This window comes from Haliotis asinina, unplaced genomic scaffold (assembly GCF_037392515.1).
Source record: "Haliotis asinina isolate JCU_RB_2024 unplaced genomic scaffold, JCU_Hal_asi_v2 scaffold_27, whole genome shotgun sequence".
Classification (NCBI taxonomy): domain Eukaryota; kingdom Metazoa; phylum Mollusca; class Gastropoda; order Lepetellida; family Haliotidae; genus Haliotis; species Haliotis asinina.
This window is the reverse complement of record NW_027133899.1, coordinates 349,716-367,513: the sequence shown is the minus strand read 5'-3', so window position 1 is coordinate 367,513 and position 17,798 is coordinate 349,716. Positions and strand designations below refer to the sequence as shown.

Genomic DNA, 17,798 nt, shown 5'->3' with positions numbered 1-17,798 from the left:
TTGAAAAAAATGATAATGAATCTTAAAGTGTTTTTGACAAACTTGCACCTGGTCAATCAATAGTCATAACTGTTTTGTCTATAAAAACGACACAAACCAATACTATGAACAAGACAATTCCTTTAAATATATGTGCCCCTACATATCCTAAAATGTACAAATCATTTTCATTAATATTTTCAGTTTTACTTATAATCTGGAATTAAATCGCTGTTTATTAACCTTTTCATATGAAACTGCAATATTTGTCCCAACGTATTGAATACTGTACGTCACGGGAACTAAAGCACATGTTGCAGTAATGGCTATGTGTGATCTTCCAACACTTGTGTACAGGCTTAAAATGTGGTATAGTACACTTACTGAGTCAATTTCCCATGTAAATATTATTCATACAATCAAAAGCTTTCAAAGAATAAAAACACATACCTTATATCCACATATGGTATGGTGTTGAACATGGACATATGTAGATACTGAAATCAGTTTCATGAAAAAATATCTGAACGATACGCAAAATATACATCACAATACTAAAAGTGCAATCAGAATGGTATGGCCATTGTGTTTGCTCTTGTTCAACCGACCTTCACCTCAAAGAAATTGCCGAATATGTGCAACATTGTTGATGTGTGACATCACGACCTATGACCGATTTCTTTCAAAATGGCGGCTTCGCTGACAAGGGTAGACAGGATTTTATGAGGACTTTTTCCTTGATTCAGGGATCTTTTGTACATAAATGAGAGATGTAAGTAATCAGAATTATTCTGACTATCCGTGTATTGTTATATGTTTTTATAGCTTACATTGTAAAGGACGGAAGAAGCCAGAAATGCCGATAAGTACCGTTGTCGTTCTACGTTATTTTTGCGTCAGTCATGGCGTCACGCTGCACAAAAACTTTGACAGTTTCATATGAATTATTAAATAATTGCATTGTATCTATTTTTAATTTGCTATTTCTTGCTACGATACTCTTGCGATCAATATTCTAAGTGTACTGAGCCATTGTAAGCGATAATTACACGGCTGAATACTGGAAAATTTCCAAAACTGCTATGCAGTGTAAAATCGGAATTTTTTTTTGTTTACATTTCAAACAAGTGCTGTCTTTCGAGCACAGCGTTCGTTTTCATACCTAGTATCTTTCGTTTCGTTTTAGCTAGACAGTTGGTATTGGTGACAAAGACCATTTGTAATTTGATTCCAAGATGTGGTGGAAATTCAATGAAGCATTTCTCACTGCTGACTATGAAATATATGCGACGTAATAGGCATCTCAATACCGGTCTTCTCGAAATGGGATTTTGTAAACACCATCCAATATGGTGGAAAGTGCACATTAGTGTTTGTGTAAGTGCATTTTCGAAAACATCCCAACCGATTCTGGGTTCATCAGCGACGTTTCAGAATTATCATTACTGGTTACATGAAAACTTGATGTCAGTGATCAATAATATGCTATTTTTGAGATTCAATACTAACAGTATTTATCCGATTTTGACATTTCAAAACATACAGAAAATAACGCTCTGAATCGCGATTTTCGATAAGGTGAAAAATGGCGACATTTACGATGAAGCCTATTTTGAAAAGCAATTTTGAGTACTTTAGCTTGGTCTGAGATGATAGTGGATGGTATCAGGAAACGGGGAATGTTCCGCAGAATTCAAAACTGTGAAGTATATATATGTGCCTGGTATATTTAGAATTTTATTGGACTTCAAGGTGAGGGATGAAGAGGAGGGACATATATGTCCCTGTGGCATCCAGGGGGTTAAGGTTACCTATTATAAAGTGAATGCTAAACCTCCATACATATACAAACAATTCATTGAACTAGTCTCAATAAAAGATAACACAAAATCATAATAATCACACCAGCTGAAGATATAGGGAAAACAGCCAACCTGACACACATACACTCTCCAACTGGTTGCCAAGTCACAATCTTCAAATCAAACCTTATAAGGTTATAATTATATACCTCCCAAGCTACTTGATTGACCCCAAGCCGACTACCTGGCCACATACAATAGTCTTTCATACTGCACACCTCAGACACAAACAATAGCTCAAGACTTGCATCACTGCCCTCGCTCACAAGTCCTCACTCCAAACTTGTCACCCTTCAAATCTAACACTCAACATATACTGTACACATTATAATCATTGTGATCTTGACAAAGTCTTCAAGGTCAGTTTAGAAAGTTATGGCTACAGTGTTCTGGGATGCAAAGGGCATCATCCAAGTTGACTACCTGGAGAGTCAAAAGATTATCACTGGTGCCTACTGTGCTGATAGAAGCCATAGATTGAAAGCTATCAAAGAAAAGCGCCATGCTGGAGTTCTGATTTTGAATGACAATGCCTTATCTCACACCACTCGATTGGCAATGTTTGCAGCACATCAATGTGGCCTTGAATAAGTTCCTCATACTGACCTGGCCCCAATTGACTTTCGCCTATTTCCAGAATTGAAGGAACATCTCCAAGGAAAACACTGTCCAGGTAATGGCAAGCTCAAATCTGCTGTAAAACAGTATTTGACAGGACTTCCAGAAGAGTTCTATGCACATGGAATTGAGCAACTGAAACACTGATATGAGAAGTGCATTGCAATCAAGGCTGATTATGTGGAAAAGTAAAGTATTAAAATCTGACAAAATCATTTCTTGTCTGTGTTTGGCTTAGAACTTTTTAATCAGCCTGTGAATAAATGCAACAACTCCAGTCCTTGGTCTTTGAGATAAAAGGGAGAATAGTTACGGTGCTTGGTGCCCATCAACGAAACATCATCGTCATGCAGTGGTGATGTCACAGGTGATGCAAAGCTGTGCACATGCACAGCACCCAAGTTGAATCTAGTGGCGGGGAAACTGTCTGTAACCTTCTGTACATTACCAAAGGCTATGTCCAAAGAAGAAGTTCACACATGCACATCATTCAGTAATACAAGGTCTAGGTGGAAGAGTAATTAATGCAAAGCCACTCGACTTCATATCAAAAGACAAAATGAAGTTCTCTTTAGACCTACTCGTATACAGTTGCAAACTGCCTGCAATATAAGTAAAAGAGGTGTGTGTACAGCACCGATGCTGCATTCAAGTGTCCAAAAGGAAGACAGGGAAGTAGAATGTAGAACCATCATCCAGAGAGAGGCATGCCAAAGGTGGGTTCCAACCGAGAACAGTAGTTCTTACCACAGAACTTACCACAGCATCCAAATCAAAAGTCTGAGGACGCTAGGTTCATGAGTATGATCCCAACTCTCAGAGATGATAGGTTATGAAGGTCTAGTTGGGATTGCTGTAACAGTCTGAGGAGGGACTGTTGAACCTTCCATGAGGAGGAATTGTCGAAGGTGGTTGTTGGTGAAGACTGCATCGTTAAGCAAGCATATGCTGTAGTAACCGTCAGTTATGTGGTTGCGGGCACCACTGACGAACAGCTTGTTGTTGCTGTCATTGATGCTGGTCCATCGCAGGAGATAGGTGATATCACAGAGTGCGACTTCAAGCTCCCCCGATGTGTTATCGATTGTGTGCAGCAGCTGAATGGGGTCACCACTCGTTATACACGGAAGTGTCACGTACATTTTAAATATACATTATCATAAAATAACTCAAAATGAATGACATGCTAACGAAGATGGAAATTGTAGAAGACGCAGATGAACAGGGTTTAAGATGGATCTTATCAATACTTTCAAAAACAGTATCATGACCATCAGTAATGCTCAAGTGGTGGTAAACTGGAATCAAAACCCAATGCAGTCCGGGAAAAACCAACTCAATTTCACTGTATGCGACGATGGTATCAAGATTGACGAAGGACTGCGGAATGAACAAAATGATGAAGGTGGTTGTTTTGTTCCACATTTATCAAATCAAATAAATCAAATGAGATGGATTTAAGCACGCCTCTTTCCCCAGGATCTGGCCCAGAGTATGATCGATAAACTGTATGACCGATGTGTGGTATTTGTTGGGAGTTTGAGATCCCCTGACTTTTGCCTTCCCAGTGTTAACCTATACATCTATACAGTAGAAACCCTCAGAGGGTAGATACTGGCTCTTGGCCCAGCCATATAGGTTGTTGGCGTTGACGTAGAGGATATGGGTGGTGGGTTGGTTTGGATTATAGCCCTTCACTTGTTAGCTGCCATGTAGCATTTGGAGGCCTTGGAAATCCCACCTCGCCAGCCTTTGTCAATGATGGGGTGTTTGAGTTTGACACCGGTCTTTTTCAGCAAGGAATACCATGAGAGAATGGGGCTGGTGTAGCGCCACGTCTTGAACACATTGGCCAGCAGGAGCATATCCGTTCTCAAGTACATGTCGTGGTAGTCACCCAGGTTCCTGCAGCCCTGTTTCTCCCACATATTGTGGGTGTGGTCATAGTTGTCCTGGGTGATGGTTGAGTTGCTCTGGTTGCTGTAAAATCGGTCGATGGGGGTTATTTTGGTCTCATCAAACTTGATGAACCTAAGGCCACTCAGGGAGAAGGAGATATATCTCTCCATGTTAATGGGAATACATGTCAGGTTGACATCGATCCTCGCGATAGCCTGCATGATTAAATGAAAGTTGTACCCTTTCAGGGGGTGGAAGACCATGGGGATTTGGATGGTTTGGGGGTTGATTTGAGCTTGAGGTTGCACACACTGTACTCACTGGTGACATCACAGTGATCTCACACCAAACTGCAGTTCAGCGGTTCATCACACACGTAACAAATCTTAGCTTTCTTATGAGCTTGGCGGTCGGCTTGAGTCATACGCATGGGAGCTCATTGTTTTCTCTTCTCGCTGCAAGCAATTTAGGAATCGTTAAGCAGTGTCAGGACCTCAGTAGATAACTGGAGCTTTTGTTTGCCCATCCCATCAAACAGCCATGTACACCCACAGACCTCATACTAATGCGTTGTACACATGAAACTTTCATCCGATTGCCCTATGGCAGTGTCAGCATGCTTGATGAGGGCTTTGAAGTCATTGTAGATGATATAAGCCACATGCATCTGGTTCTTGTTGTTGTCAAATTTTAAGATGTCCGCTTTCTTGGGCATGTCAATTCGTATAGCCGTCTGCCCCACACATAGGCAACCCACCCAATGTGATTCCAGCAGGTCAAGCCCGGTGAAGCCATGCAGGCACCATTCACAGTAGTGTTTTTTCTCTCTGTATTTCAATTGGTCGCACAAGTCGTTGATCCAGGTGTAGTGGAGCTTGTCACATTGCTGGATCATGAATATATTGATTGTCATACGGCTCTCAGTCCCTGGGATGATCCTGTGTTTTGTTACCTTCATGCCCAAAGACTTTGACAGCTATGCGAGTGTTCTGTTTTTCTATTTTGGGGACCTGGGTTATAGGGGTGGGTTTCCCTATTACCAGTTGAGTCCATCGTCTTCGGGATAGCTCGAAGATCTGTTCAAATTAACATCGGTTGGATACAAGGCTGACCTAACTGCCACCCTCATGCAATCTTCTCCTTTGTTTTTATCAGTGACCATGGCTTGTTTTACTTGTAGTAGGGGGTAAGTCCAGGTACGATCTGCCTTTGAACGGCATGTCGTTGGCTATGTCCAGGTATACCTTACCGATCTTATCCACAACCCACCGGGAATCCCTGTGCTTGTTGCGTTCCAGCTTTCATGTATTTGCTGAAATGTTGAAGGGCTCGACTATCGTCTTGTTTACCCCTGAAGTAGGACTGGATGTGTTCCTGCTGTTTATCGAGCATCATTGTCACCGTGATTTGGAATTTGAGGCTTTCCAGGTCGTTCAGTTCTTCGTTAACTTTGTCAGCGATCACAGGTTTGACATTGTTGACATCTATATTTTCTACATTCATCCACCAGCCCCTCAGATAATTACCTAAAGCGTGTTCAGTCCACATGAATCTCAGTACGTTGAGTAGTCCCAACTGCAGGGTTTTCCTCATTTGGGAGTAACCGACTATACCTTGTTCTCTCGCAATCTGAGCTCTGGGAAAGTAGGCATTATTATGAGTAGATGCTGACCAATGTCTAATAGGACTAATGATTCATTAATAGCCAGCTGTGGCAGATACACCAGTAATCCCTGTCAAGAAGCCCAGGTGTTTTTGCATTTCTCGCAACATGAAGTCAACATGCACACCTATCAACCAGTACTCAGGTGTTAACATTTGTTTGCTTATAAAAGGAGGTATAAGTTCCGTAATGTTATCTCTCATCCACTCACTTTGCCACATGTTCAACTGGTACAAACTCTAGATTGGCTTCATAGTGTTCACACAACAGTTCGATGATCTCGGCTTTACTCAAGCAGGAATAACATACAAACCTCATACTTTTCGGTAGCAGATGGAGTTCCTTCACAGTGAGTTCGTACAGCCATTCAACATGCAAGAGGTCCCACATTGTTGAGGCATCAAAAAACCCCAGAGCGCATGCATGGAGATGGAGTTCCACACGGTTATTAGTCATTATTATACCAAACTGCAGACAATCTCTAATAGGACTGTGTACATAGCAGAGCCTCTCAGTCCTGCATTTCCTGCTACAGGTCTCGGTTTTCCCCATAAGTACAAATTGACAACAATACTGTGCGGGTCTCATCTTTGGTATACCCATAAGCGTACCTAATTTAACCGTTTTGCAATTAACACAGTCACTGCTATGGAAAGCACAACGAAGACCAGTTCGCGGTCCTTTTGCCCAGGGAAGGGCGCCCAAAACTGAGAGAGTGTGGGAGGTTCAGCGAGGGGTTTGAGCTGTTTACCAGTCAGCAGGTAGTATTCTTGCACCATCAACTTTGCATCATCAACATCCTTGAATGTTCGAAGAGCATAGTTCTCATGCTTGAGTTGTTTGTTAATGAAATCGAGTCTATGCATATGTTTCTTTGAAAGTATGCTCGCGGAAAATACTAGGGCATTCACTAAAGCCCCACAGACCATCATAGTTATTGTAGCCATCCTATATACACCTATAGTTACTTCAAAATATTTTCAGGTACAATACCTTGTTTTATGAGAAAGTCCTTGGTGTCCATCGCCATACCCTGGTTCATAATGAGCATACCATATCCTGCACGTCAAAGTCGATCTTGATAATCAATTGTGTGAGAACCATCTAAGTCTGCCGAGCATATCCTATGGCTAGGCCAGCGACCATGGTAGCATGGTATGTCATCAACACACGTTTTCCCCTCAGACATTATGTATATAACATACAAAATATAATTTTAATTATAGCATAATATGAGGGTTGAGGTTGTAGGTTAGCTTTGAAGATGGTTTGTATTGCAAAAATAATGAGAGCAGTAGCAGCAGCAGTTGCGCCTACAGCTACCCACAGAGTGTAGTTACTCTTATTGCGCTTGGCTAAGCCACCTTTCCTACCAGCTGCGAACCTCTTAGGGTTCTTCTTTATAACTTGTGTTGGGGTTTCCTCCTCCTCTGGGGTTGGAATCACTTCCTCATCTATCTTGTATACTATTACTGTTATTTTTTACCTCATTAACTCGACAATGATAATCCCTGCTGTCACTAAAAAGATGCCATATTTGTGGTACAGCCCGCAGCTGACAGAGCTAAAGGCATGTTCAATAAACAGGTCTTTCTCAAGGTCTCTCAAGAGATAAAGTTGGCATTCCAGGGGAATGGGGAGCAGGTACGACACTATACTAGTGTAGATCTGGGTCATCGCTGGTCCTATAGTCTTTGTCATCTTGGCCCCAAGCCGTGACTCCTATCTTGCATACAGCTTATCAATTTCTTCGGCAGGCATTTTATGAATTTTATCAGAAGTGATATTATCACCAAGGTATTGTTCGGCCTTGCCGCCGACTGCAGGCACTACGAGTCTCTCTTGCTTGTCGTCATTTTGTTCATCCGGAACCAACATTTGTTTGAGCAGTTCATCACACTTCATCTTATAATATATCAATATTCGATTTTAATTCTAACAATATAATACCTGATACACACAAAACATAGCAAGATAAAGGATAGAGGCTTATGACAGGCTTAATTCTGGCGGCTTTTGTCGGACTTGATTGTGTACCCTTGTTCCCTATACTACTGATGGGAAAGGTGGGAAGGTATCAGATGAGAGAGAAGATTTTGTTCAAATCTGCACGTTTCCATTCCATGGTTGGGAAAAGTAAGAGAGAAAAGCACTTACTGTGAGTAAAGTGTTGTAAGAGAACATGCATGTTACACTTTCATGTGTTTTGGGATTGTCATGGTATTAAACATTCATATGTGGTGTGTCCTCACTGTGGTCATACCACAATCTCTAAAGCTCAGTTCTGCAAAGCACAAGTTGGATTTGGTTTTCAAGTTTTTAGATTTCTCAGTTTTCCGATCAAACTATGACCAAATGTAACTTTTTGGAGCATCAGATGCTGTGAATGTCATGTAAGTAGGAATTAACTCTCAGAACAGGTGTCTGGATAATGCTGCACAACTACAAACTTTCAACCCATCATAGCCCTACAAGGAACTGATAACATTCACTCATTTAAATCAGTTACCCTCATCTGAACATAAAGTAAGTAAAAGTTATGTTTATTTCTGTGTGAGCTCATGTACATGTTGATGCAAATGCAAACTGTTTAACAGTCTCTGAGTAACTTGTTAGTGTAGCTTCTATTTAAAATCTGATCACCAACTTTTCCTTGTTTGGAGAATTACATTCCCACTGTTTCTCTGGGGTTGTCTCTGCTAACTTTCTCCTCTCAGTTGCCTCTGCTGGGGAAACAGAAAAGCACCAACATATGAAAACATTAAAAAATGGAAACATGTAAAAGTGTAATTTATTAAGTAAAATAGACATTTTCTACTTATCCTGACTCACACTTATTGTGCTTAGTTTCTTCTTCTGTGCAAATGACAGTGGAACACTTGATTCCTTGTAGTTCCCTTGAAGAGGACGTAAAAGTTCACTCAACCACGAGTTGCCTCCCTTGACCTCTTTTCCCACCAAGACAGTCATGTGACTTGCTATGCTTGTCACTCTCTCATGCATAAGCCCTTGCACTTCCTGTAGGGAGGTTGCGTGGGCTTGACACCTGCATGACGAGTCTGGATAGGTATAATTATCAATATTACTTTAAAAACTACACATTTTTCATTTTCATCATTTTTATTTTGACTCATGCTTATTCTGAGAATTAAACGGAATTGGTGGTTGGTCAGACCACGTTAAGGATTCGTCAGCAGTGTTCAGATACGTCCTGTATCCCTACACCACCACCACCACAATGGGAACTGCATAACGCCTTTTCCTGGGTCCTGCTCTTCCAGTTTCCGCTGTCAACTAGGGGGACCACATCTTGTCATATCTTCTCTAAGATATGTGGATCATTTAGATTCATGTGGCTTTAGATATACTAGTATCTTCTTCTTACTAGTTACCTATAAAGATCCCATAGATTATGAAAAGATTATTACTGTAAGTGAGTTGCAACCTTCAGCATACTGGTAACACCATTACCAGTACCGATCTTCATCACTCATTCTTGTGTGGTCTAGATGGTGCACATGGTCTCCCAGCCCAAACTCTCCAGAGTGAAGGTTATTAACAAGTGATAAAGGGTGAGATTTCCAACTCAGTGCCTTTGTGGAACTGTTAGTTGGTGTACTACAACAAGTGCACCAAATGCTGGAGACATCTTCAGTGGTGATGTCTCTGAGGTACAGAGATCAGAGGTCATGCCAGGAATCACTGCAGCAGGCATAATTGTAGTCTTCTTCTGCGAGTCACATACTGCACTAAGGTGAGTAGATTGAGGAGACACTGCCATGTTTGTAGTAGTAGTGGTTCCTTCTGGAATCATGGTCAGCAGGAATTGTATTAGTTGTGATATAAAAATGCAACCACTAAATCAAACTCTAATATTTGTTTTAGTTTGCCTTTTAATACGTTTACACAAGGTGTAACTTTCTATTACACTAAACCTCCGTCAAACAATCTAATTCCCAAATGACACTAACATTAAATGACAGTCTCAAGGCATGCCTAATCAACATATCAAAACTAACTATAATTTAACTTTGAAAAACCATGTGGCTCAAACTCATGCTTTTTGCATGCTTGAATATTCCGCTAGGTTAGGTGGTGTCTACACAAACTGCAACGTCATAAACTGTCTGGTTAACAGTACAATGAACAAACCTTCTGGAATCATGGTCAGCAGGAATTGTATTAGTTGTGATATAAAAATGCAACCACTAAACTATAATTTAACTTTGAAAAACCATGTGGCTCAAACTCATGCTTTTTGCATGCTTGAATATTCCGCTAGGTTAGGTGGTGTCTACACAAACTGCAACGTCATAAACTGCCTGGTTAACAGTACAATGAACAAACCTTCTGGAATCATGGTCAGCAGGAATTGTATTAGTTGTGATATAAAAATGCAACCACTAAATCAAATTGTACAATGAACAAACCATGCCAAACAATTTGTGTGGTCAATCCTTTTGTCCAGGGACCACAATACGATTCTGTGTTGTGACAAATCTTATTGCCAGGAACTGAAGATCTTGCTTTTCTGTGCATCTGTCAAGGTTTGGATGAACACCAATGTCCTCAAGCTAAATGAGGACAAGACAGAGGTGACGTGAGTCGGCTCACCCTCCCACCTATCAAAGATCAACACTGTTCTCTTCACATTGGTGACACACCCATTCCCCTCTCACCAATAGCTAAAGATCTTGGTCTCCTTTAAAAGTGATCTGTCAATGGAGAAGTTATGTAAATCTTGTTACTACCACATCCAAACCATTGGCAATATCTGCATCTTCTGACTGAGTATTCTACAGCAGTATTTGTTCGATCTCTCATACTTTCCCGCATTGATCATTCAGCTCCATATCTCACAGGAACTCATTTATTGACTTCAGAGAAATCAGAATACTGCAGCATGAACTGTCTGTATGTGGTATGAGCATGTCCCCAGCGTGGATGTTAGTGCTTTAGAAATTTTCTTCTTATTATTAATATGACGTAATCACAATCTTCCTCTGTATAAATACCCTCAGACAGTTCCTTCTTTTCATGAACCTTCCTTTTACTAAACATTCTTCCTTCTTCGAACGTCCTTCCCATGATGACACTGATCTATGTCTGTGGGAACAGTTGGATTCTGATATGGTTGACTGGATCTTGAAGAGGATTCCCTTCTTCTTTCTCCACTTGATGTTCTCAGACATTCAGGGTCGCTGACGTGACTTCATAGTCATCTGTTGTGTCAGGGATGTTTATGGAACCTTCTTCCTCTACTCCATGAATCTTCCAAATGTGAAGATCCTCTCTAACGTGAGCATTCGCAATTGTCATCTTAAGCTGTAGACCACTGGGACAAGGATGGAAATCTCTCAAGAATTGGTTCTCAAAGACCCATACCTGAACGCCATCTGCCATTGTATGGTTCTGACGTGCAGCTCCTCCTTCAACAAAGCGATGCCCCATCATTGCCATTATCTTCATTGTAAACTGCTTCATGAAGTCGCCTGAGTGGAAGCTCTAAGTTGTAGGCTGGAACTGATGTCGTGCAGACGAAGTGTTCGAGAACACAGTGGCGTCTCGGTGTCTTCTTGCATCTGCAATGAGGCTACACTAGTGTTGTTTCTGTCCACATTGCTGGTCGCAGGACTTCAAACAGCTGAACAGCTGTTATGGTTGCAGTGGATGATCATCTTGCCATGGAGGAGGACTGCGTCGACCTTCTAGTATATCTTACTAGTATCAGAGGGTGAGGAGATACATCTGCTTCGTCAGGAGGCACAATGTCTTCGATGGACGATCTCTAATGCACTGTTTCACTATAATGAGTAGACTTCAACAAGGCCCTAGATGAAGACGATTTCATCTGAACCACAAATGATGTGGACATCCCCTTTTACTTTCCGATGGCAGATCTCTTCTTAGACATGACAAAGTCCTGACCAGCAACAGATGACTGCCCACGTGAGGTACTTGGCAAATCAGCTGAGTTATGAATTTCAGTAGTTAACAACATACAGTTCCCGGTATTATCTCCAGATTTATAACCAGTGACTCAAGATGACTTCCTGACCCTGTCCATCATACGTCTATAGATATAACAAAAATAATGATTAAACTGCAAATCTGATAAATTAATACAGTACCTGAAACATAGACTGGAAGAACACAGATTAATACATGACAGGCATTGGGGGTCAGGATCAGACACTGACAGCTGGTACCTGCAGTCACTGCAAGATTTCATAAAAGACGAACAAACTATATCATGATGAATAAATATCACGGAATATGGATAAGTTGTCAAAATTTTGACATAAGATGAAAGGTAATTATAGACAAAAACCATACACAGCTTAATTTGGATAAACTATCAATATACTAAAAAGTATATGGTTCCCCAATGCTCACCCAACCATCCACTTTGGTGATGGAAGTGAGACTGTTTTGGCAGGAAAAGGGTTCAAGGAAGGCAACTGATGGGTGTCATCCTCTTCAAGGGAACTACCAGGGATTCAAGTGTTCAGCTATTACTAGCATAGAAGAAGAAGCTAAGCATAATAAGCATGAGTCAGGATAAGGAAAATTATGGAAACATGTGACAATGGAAACACCCTAAAAATATAAAAGCATGTCAAAATATAAAGATGAAAATGGAAATTTTACATTATGGACATTAGAAACATTAGTCTGTCTCACAGTCTCTGCACCATACTATTTTCCGTACAGCCTAGCCCTGCCTGCAGTGCTAAGGCTCTGAATAAAGTAGAGATTACAGTACTTTCTTTCTTACAGAATGCATATACACGTTGATATGACCTCCTTTTAGAGGGAGGTATCAGAAAAATAAAACACTGGATGTACACATCAGACACTACTGGTCACACTGTTGCACACTGATGTGATGTACTGTCCAACCCACATTAGAATGAGGTGTACGAAAGACGCATTTGTGATAAGAGACAGGGGAGCATGCGGTGAACTGATCAAATACCTACTCAAAGGAGAAACAGATTTGAACCCTTTGTGCATTCTTGCAGAAATCACTTTCTATGCAATGTTTCGGAAGCGCTGTGTTTCTGCTTGAGCATTTGTGTACAAGTATCTGGAAAAGTGGACTATGAAAAGAGTAGTAAACTCTGCAGTTTTTTAAACTTATCATGTCGCATTCTAAATTGGGTGAACTGGGTCAAGTCATTGATTCACAAACACATGAGATTTCCTACAATGTCATTTAGTACGAGGGGATGTCAATAAGTTTTGAGCCTTGAGCATTTTTCATACCCAGGTGTCACAGCCTATGGTACGACATTGAACCTTGGGGTGTAGCTGATATGCTATATAAGTTTTGGTATCCTACTCTCAGAAGTTATTGAACAGCTCACATTGACAGAAAGAGACCCTCCTCATGGTAGTGAAAATGAATAAAATTGAGTATAGAGCAGTAATTAAGTTTTTAGTTCTTGAAGGAAACTCGGCGAAAAACATTGAAGAAAGGCTTTCAGCAGTTTATGGGAAGTCTTCCCCTTCATCTGCTACCATCAAACGATGTGTCAATGAATTAAAGCATGGTAGAGAGAGTCTTGAAGATGACCCCCGTCCAGGTCACCCAACAACAAGCACTAGTCAGGAAAACATTGACAGAGTGCATAGACTTGTGCTGGAAAATCGGCGAATCACACTCCACAAGTTAGAGGAGACCACAGGCATTTCACACGAGACAATTCTTCATGAACATCTCGTCATGTCTAAGGTGTGCACAAGATGGGTGCCAAGAATGCTTACAGATGAAATGAAGCAAACAAGGGTCACCATAAGCAACTCCATGCAAACCAGATACAACAAGAATCCAGAAGATTTTCACTTTAGGCTAGTAACCTGTGATGAAACCTGGATCCACCACTATGATCCTGAGAGCAAACAAGAATCCACTTCTCCCAGGACCAAAAAGTTCAAAGCCTCCAGATCAGTGCAGAAGGTAATGACGACAGTCTTCTTGGATAGCAAAGGCGTCATCCACATAGATTACTTACCAAAAGGAATAACAATGCATTCGGAATATTACGCTAACTTGTTGAGGCAAGTGAAACAGTCAATCAAGGAGAAGCGCCGGAGCAAGATCAGATGTGGTATTCTTCTACATCAAGACAGTGCTCCAGTACACACCTCTCGCGTTGCAGCCGCTGCTGTCCAGGAATGCAAGTACGAAATCTTGCCGCATCCCCCCTACTCTCCAGACCTGGCACCAAGTGATTACCATCTGTTCCCAAATCTCAAGAAACATGTGCATGGTCGTAGATTTCAGGATGAAAATGAGCTTATTGCTGCTACTGAGGCTTGGTTTGAGGACCAAAATGGCGCTTTCTACAGAGATGGCATCAGCGCCTGGCAGAAGAGATGGAACAAGTGTCTTGACTCACAAGGGGACTATCTTGAAAAATAAATGTGGTTTATACCAATATTTTGTGTTTTTCTATGCAAGGCTCAAAACTTATAGGCATCCCCTCGTTCATGTATACTATTTCTGACAGCAAATACACACCTTGCAGAAAATAAATGATAAAGGTAAATGTGTTCCCGCGATGAGTACCAGTAAGTTCACTCTCTCTTGCTTCGACGCTGAGTGGAATGAATTGAAATTTTCCTGAAGGCCTCTCTTGTCCATATGCCCGTGTTCCCCAGGCTACTCTCCTTACAGGACGGGTCCCTTAGTCCATGCTGAGCATGTAGAATGCTCCCCTATCTATCCACGTGACTGCCTCAGAGAGATCATTCTTTCTTGGAGCCCACGTCTAAATCTGTGCAGTGTGGAGGCTGGGTGGGCATACATCGCATGAGATATGATAAGTATATAAATATACAATTTATAGTTAAAATTTACAAATTTTTAAACTTATCCTATCTCACGATTTGCACTTATCCCATGGTTGGACGAAGGGTAGCAGATTACCCTATGTCTCAAAGCACTGACAGTATACTGTATAGGCTAATGAAAACCGTAGGTAGCAATGAACAAGGGAGGTCACATCCAACTAGCATTGAACCTATACTAGTGGTGGGTTCTCCTGAACCCCTTGGCTTACTAGGTGCCATCGCTCCCAAAGAGTGGGTACTCCTGAGCAATGTGGTGTTCGGCCGCAACCATCGCATATGCAAGGAGACGCAACTAGGCGAGTCATCTCACTTCATCGCGATTTATCAGAGTACCCCCGTAATTAAAGTCTTATGACTAGTAATCGGGCCCGTACCTGCTTCGAGACAGCCCCCCAGGCCCTATCACAAAGAGGGGAAAAGGAAACTGAATCGCAAAGCTCACAAGTTTAACGTTCAGTACCAAAACAACACCACATGGCTTCCACTACTTACCACAGTAAGACCACAAAGGTGTGCTAAGGAACTTAGGAGCTATGAACGCTACGAAATCCGTAAAGGAAATCGGGAAGGACTCACTACACTGACGCGATTGCTAGGAGCAGTAGAGGTCAGCAAGCAAGATTGTTGAACTCTTCTACATCGCAAAAACAGGATCTAACTACTGTAGATCTGTATAGACACTAATAGCAATCATCCAATAAACTGAGTAAAGAGTTCAATTCCCAAAAGAATCCAGAACAAAACTGGACAAATTTTATTCAGTATGTACACGAGAAAGAAAGCATAAACGCACTCTTCCTCATGTGTTGATGCCGATGACAGCTGCTGGGCCAAGACACGGGGTCCGAACTGGTGAAGACCTTGGACATCAGTGACCGACAAATCCCTCAGACAATGCGAAGAAAACACTGTATCAGAATGCCAAAAGCAACCCTCCATGATGTACGTCGACAAATCGTCGATAAAGGAGGGATAGTAAAAAGTCTATCTGGTTGTCCTGATAACTGTTTTTTTGCGACAAAGTCCCAACGCAATCCCAGAAATACTCTGCCATGCTGTTTTCGTTCAAATTGCACACGATTCACATCAAGTGCATGTAACTCTGAAATACGAGCCACAGTAGCCAATGCTACTAAAAAGAAAGTTTGGAACGTTATCTGTTCAAACTCCTTATCATGTAGTGGTTCATAGTCAGTGGACACTAAATGACAGAGGACAACTGACAAGTCTGAACTTCCTGGACTGGTAAGCAAGTCTAAACACGAAGCAGAGGCTGGAGCTCGGGAGTAGTAGACACCTTTGTTCCAGTAGTTGTGGCAAGAACTGAATTAATGGCAGCCAAATAGGTTGACAATGTAGTACCTTTAAGCTTCCTCGTAGTTTGTAAATGCTGTAGAAATTCTGCAACGACTTGAGATGATGCAGTGGTGGAAAAAATAATTCCCCTAATACCTCAATAATGTTCAAATTTCTTCCATTTATTGTCATACAATGATTGAGTTGAAGTCCTGTGTGCAGAAGTTATAGCTGCAGCTACTCTGTGAGAGTAACCCTTGGCTCTCAGAGATTTCTGTAAATGCGCCATACGTGCAGATCCAGGGTCTGTGGTGACTCGTGGTACACATCTGAATGAGGATGACGAAGTAAGTCGTTGCGGGCGATTAGCGCGTGAATGTGTCAGGCTCTTGACACAATGTGAAGAGAATTGATTAGGTGGTAACCGAAACGTCCACTGAAGCAGAGCTGCTGACCCTGTCGAGCCTTGATGGTTGATGTACCATACCACTGTTGAATTGTCCGATTGAATCAGTAGATGGGACGACTGGAGTTCTGCTGCCCAATGTTGAATGGCTAGAATGACAGCACTGAATTCCAACTCGTTGATGTGAAGGGTCTCTTCTGCGGATGACCACTGCCCGGCCACTTGATGGAGAAAGTGGGCACCCCAACCCTCGAGGGATGCGTCGACGAACAGGTGAAGAGTCGGTGTGAATGGCACCATAGAGCCACCTACAAAGAACTGGCCGTAGCTGCTCTGGAAGACGAATCATCTCCCTGGGGTTGTCGTTCCGGATGTATGGGCACAAAAACATTTTGAGAGGGCGAAGTTGTAGTTGGCCCCTTAAGCCAGTGCTTGTGTCGATGTTAACAACCCCAGTAACTCTAGCCATTGGCGGAGGGTTCTGGGTGAATTCAATGCTAGGGGTAGAATGTGCCGAATCTTGTCCCATTTGTCCTGAGGTACAAATGAGTCGGTATTAATTCTGACTTTTCGTAATTCAGGAGCCACCCTAATTGCGTTAGCAACTTGATGGTGAACTGCCTGTGGAGATGAAGGACAACTGGATCCTGCTGAGCTTGAACACAGTCGTCGATGTAGCTCTTGAAAGTGATTCCCAGACAATGTAGGTAGCTTGTTATCGGTTTGGTTACCCGAGTAAAAAGCCATGGGGCCGTAGATATTCCAAATGGTAGTACCATCAACTGGTAATAACGCCCTTGAACATGAACCGAAGATAGTTCCGGTGATCTGGTTGTATTGGTATGTGAAAATAGGCATCTTGCAAGTCGAGGGAAATCAGATAGTCCCCTTTCTTCAAAATGGTGCGTAGCAGGTTGACTGACACCATCCAAAAGTGGAGTGGTGGTGACAGAAACCGGGCATTGAACTGTTTCATGTTGAATATCAAACGAAGTTTGTTTGAATTCTTTTTTGGCACCACAAATATTGGGGAGTAGAACCCTGGAGTAACCATGAACAGGTCGAGCTGTTCTACAGTATGCTTGTCCAGAAGTGTCTCCATGGTGACCTGAAGGAGCAAATTTTGATCCAGAGGATAAGTGCATTGAAGAGGAGTGACTGTGAGAGGGGGATTCCCGACAAGCGGCATCTGATATCCATGAATGAGAATCGCCGA

The 17,798-nt window shown here is 41.9% G+C and overlaps 1 protein-coding gene across 1 annotated transcript in view; it reads right to left on the bottom strand.

Moving 5' to 3' along the window:
* Positions 1 to 17,798, bottom strand: part of LOC137270043 (uncharacterized) — a 190,974-nt gene that overhangs the window by 47,672 nt on the left and 125,504 nt on the right. The window contains exon 12 of the mRNA XM_067803854.1: positions 8,669 to 8,747. Within this exon, the coding sequence (XP_067659955.1) occupies positions 8,669 to 8,747 (79 nt within the window). The remainder of the gene's footprint in view (positions 1 to 8,668; positions 8,748 to 17,798) is intronic.